The following is a 3298-nucleotide window of genomic DNA, read 5'->3' as shown; positions in this document are numbered from 1 at the left end:
AGGGGAAGTGTTGGAATATAAGTGAATTGTTCATCTTTCTCCATCAACTTAAGCTTTTGGATTGAACTGGTCGGTGCATGTAACTTAATAGTTGGCAATCAAATACGCGTACCACGGCGCAAAATTCCATCGCGCAAAGAGAAGCCTGGGACAGCCTGGGGGTCAATCGACAGCTTAGCCACCATTTCGAAAGAAGCAGAATCCGCATAATATCCAGACACTACTTCCTGAATCCATAGCGGGGAAACCACTGAGAGAGCCGCACAAGTGGAGTCATGGACCAGCTTGCGTGACAATGCATCGACGACTCTGTTAATGGTTCCTGGCTTGTAAGCGATACGGAACTGGAGACCCACTAGCTTGGAAAAGAGTTTCTGCTGCCAAGGTGTTTGTAAACGCTGATCAGTCAATTGAACTAGACTCTGCTGATCAGTGTAGATGATGAACTCCGCAAGCTGTAAATAAGAACGCCACTGCTGAACTGCCATAATCACCGCCATGTACTCCCTCCGGTTTTGATATTAAGGTCGTTTAGGACAAGGTTTAGCATACCAAGGTGTAATTAATTTCGATCTATTCTTCCATGTTTGCCCTTATTAAATATGCCTCGGAGTTGTTTCAATATAACAACGTCTCTCCACCCGAGTGGCTATTGCATTAGTTCCAGAGGTCGCGGGTTCGATTCCTCAGTTTTGCTGGGTTTTGGCGATTTTGCATGGCGCTGTGGACGCGCGCGCTGCGGCGCTGGTAATTGGGACGCGCGCTAGTAATTTGCATGCGGCGCTGTGGACGCGCTCCGTGCTTTCTCCGTTTTCTCCGTTCCCCGGCGCTGTTTTTTTTGCATGGCGCCTTTTTTTCTTTTGCATGCGGCGCTGTGGTTGCATTGGCGCCTTTTTTTCTTTTGCATGACGCCTTTTTTTTTCTTTTGCATGTGCCGTGCTTGTCGCCTGTGAGTGCCGGCGTCGCCTCAGTTACCTCGTAAACACTCTATTTAAGCGCACAGCAGCCCAACAGGGCATTTGCACCCAAATGAACCTAGCACGCAAATGACATCGGTAATGAGCCTTGATCCTCCGTCTTTGGAAAACAACATCGGTAATGCTTTATTTCTTCTTCTTTCTACAGTTCCCCTGCAACTATCCTTTTATTATGTCATCACTTCTTAGTTTTTTTTAATAGGATTTGATTTAAACATGGAGGCACAAGATGATGGTTTCATCGATTTGAACTTGCCACTAGATGAATATGGTGCCATCGATTTTGAGGCACCCCAATATGGTCAGTTTGTTATCATCCTTTTTTCATGATTTTGAAGCACCCCAATAGGACTACCAGCTAAAATTATGTCTTGTAGGTGGATTTAATCTCAACTTCGGTGGCAATCATGTGATGGACTTGATGGAGGAAACAAGTGACAACAGTGATGGATTAGAGATGGAGGCACCGGAGCTAGGTTTTGTTTCTTCAACTTTAATTTGTGTTTTTTGAACTTGTAGCTGTGTTGAATGTCATGTTCACACATTTTTATTTAAAACTTCTAGGTGCTAGTAGAAAGAAAGATGCTACTGATAAAGTTAGGAAATTAATTTACCAAACTTTATTGGCAAGAAGTAACAATGGGAGGTTGGGGAAGGGAGTTACAACAGAGGTTGCATCTCAATTTGGTTTGCATATTCGTACTGTTTAGAAGATTTGGAAGAGAGGAAAAGAGTCACTAGCTCAAGGTATTGTGGTCAATGTAACAAGTAGAAAGAGATGTCGTGCAGGCCGTAAGGAAACTCCTATTGATTTGGAACCTTTACGCAATATTCCTCTCAATGAAAGAATGACTTTAGAAACTGTGAGTAGGCGCCTCCATGTTAGCAAAGCAAAGTTGATTCGGTGCATGCGTAAAGGGCTCCTTAGGCGCCATTCAAACAGCATCAAACCTTACCTAACCGAAGCAAACAAGAAGACTAGGTTGCAGTGGTGTGTTGATATGCTTGATCCGGACAGCACACCTAATGATCCATGTTTCAGAGATTTATTTGATCATGTATTCATAGATGAGAAGTGGTTTTTCCTTACACAAAATTCTACAAAATATTATTTGCTGCCTGAGGAAGATGATCCACATCGTTCTAGTAAAAGTAAGAACTACATTCCACGCCTAATGTTTTTGGTTGTATCAGCTCGGCCAAGGTTTCATAATGGAGTTTGTATTTTTGATGGAAAAAATGGATCATTCCCTCTTGTGACTTATGAACAAGCTAAGAGGAGGAGCATGAATCGGGAAGCTGGAACATGGGAAGTTAAACCAATTGCTCACATCACAAGAGATGTGATTAGGGAGTTCATGATTAAGAGGGTGCTGCCGGCTATTAGAGAAAAATGGCCAATGGAGGATATTCACAAACCGATCTACATTGTTCAGGACAATGCACCATCTCATTTAGAGGTTAATGATAATTTATTTTGTGAAGCTGCTAGGCAAGATGGATTTGATATTAGACTTATTTGTCAACCTCCGAATTCTCCGGACTTCAATATATTAGATTTGGGCTTCTTTCGTGCAATTCAAGCCATTCAATATAGGAAATCAGCGAGAACAGTCCAAGAACTTGTTCCAATTGTGCAAGAGGTAAACAACTAGTACATTCATGCAATAATATTTCATATCAGTTCCATACTCATTCTAACATTTGTTCATAATTGAAACAGGCTTTCAATGAGTTTTGTCCAGAGAAGGCTAATAGAATTTGGCTCACGTTGCATCTAGTTATGAAGGAAGCTATGAAGGTTGCTGGAGCGAACAAATATAAAATCCCTCACATAAACAAAGAAAGACTAGAGACACTAGGTCAGCTTCCATTGCAAATTGCTTGTGAGGCATCCATAGTTGACCAGGCAAAGGCAATTCTCGCTGCAGCAAACAATTAGGAGAAGAAGATTAGAACTAGGCAATGACTAGGGTTAGTTCATGAGACATGTAACAATTTCTGTAACTTACCCTATGTATCAGTCTTGTTGTTTGCCTCTTGTTCCTTTAACTCTTGCATCTTTGGACTGAGTTCATCCACCCTCTTCTGGACATGGTCTGGTAAAATGATTGTCTCGCCGTCCATTTGAAGCTCATCGACATTGGGAATGTATAACTCACAATCGAATTTGCCGAAGCCGTCTATGATCCATGCCGTGAGGTCGTAGTCTCTGTGGACGAGACGACATCGAGAGCGCCTGCTCTGCTCCCTGCGAGCGCAGCAGCATTCTTCAATGTCTTGCACACCGTGTACTTCACCGCAACGTTTGCACAAACACA

General features: G+C 42.7%; 1 protein-coding gene across 1 annotated transcript; it reads left to right on the top strand.

Moving 5' to 3' along the window:
* The first annotated feature begins 1885 nt into the window (after positions 1 to 1885).
* On the top strand, positions 1886 to 2632 carry LOC136468816 (uncharacterized). The gene has a single exon (XM_066467242.1). The coding sequence runs from the start codon at positions 1886 to 1888 to the stop codon at positions 2630 to 2632; it is 747 nt and encodes a 248-aa protein (XP_066323339.1).
* The last annotated feature ends 666 nt before the right edge of the window (positions 2633 to 3298 follow it).

The sequence above is a fragment of the Miscanthus floridulus genome, chromosome 8 (genome assembly GCF_019320115.1).
Source record: "Miscanthus floridulus cultivar M001 chromosome 8, ASM1932011v1, whole genome shotgun sequence".
Lineage (NCBI taxonomy): Eukaryota > Viridiplantae > Streptophyta > Magnoliopsida > Poales > Poaceae > Miscanthus > Miscanthus floridulus.
Note: the sequence above shows the minus strand (reverse complement) of the source record. Positions and strands in the feature narration are given on the sequence as shown.

Bases quoted from the DNA above. Each gene is read 5' to 3' on its own strand.
- LOC136468816 (XM_066467242.1), top strand. From the start codon at position 1,886: ATGCGTAAAGGGCTCCTTAGGCGCCATTCAAACAGCATCAAACCTTAC.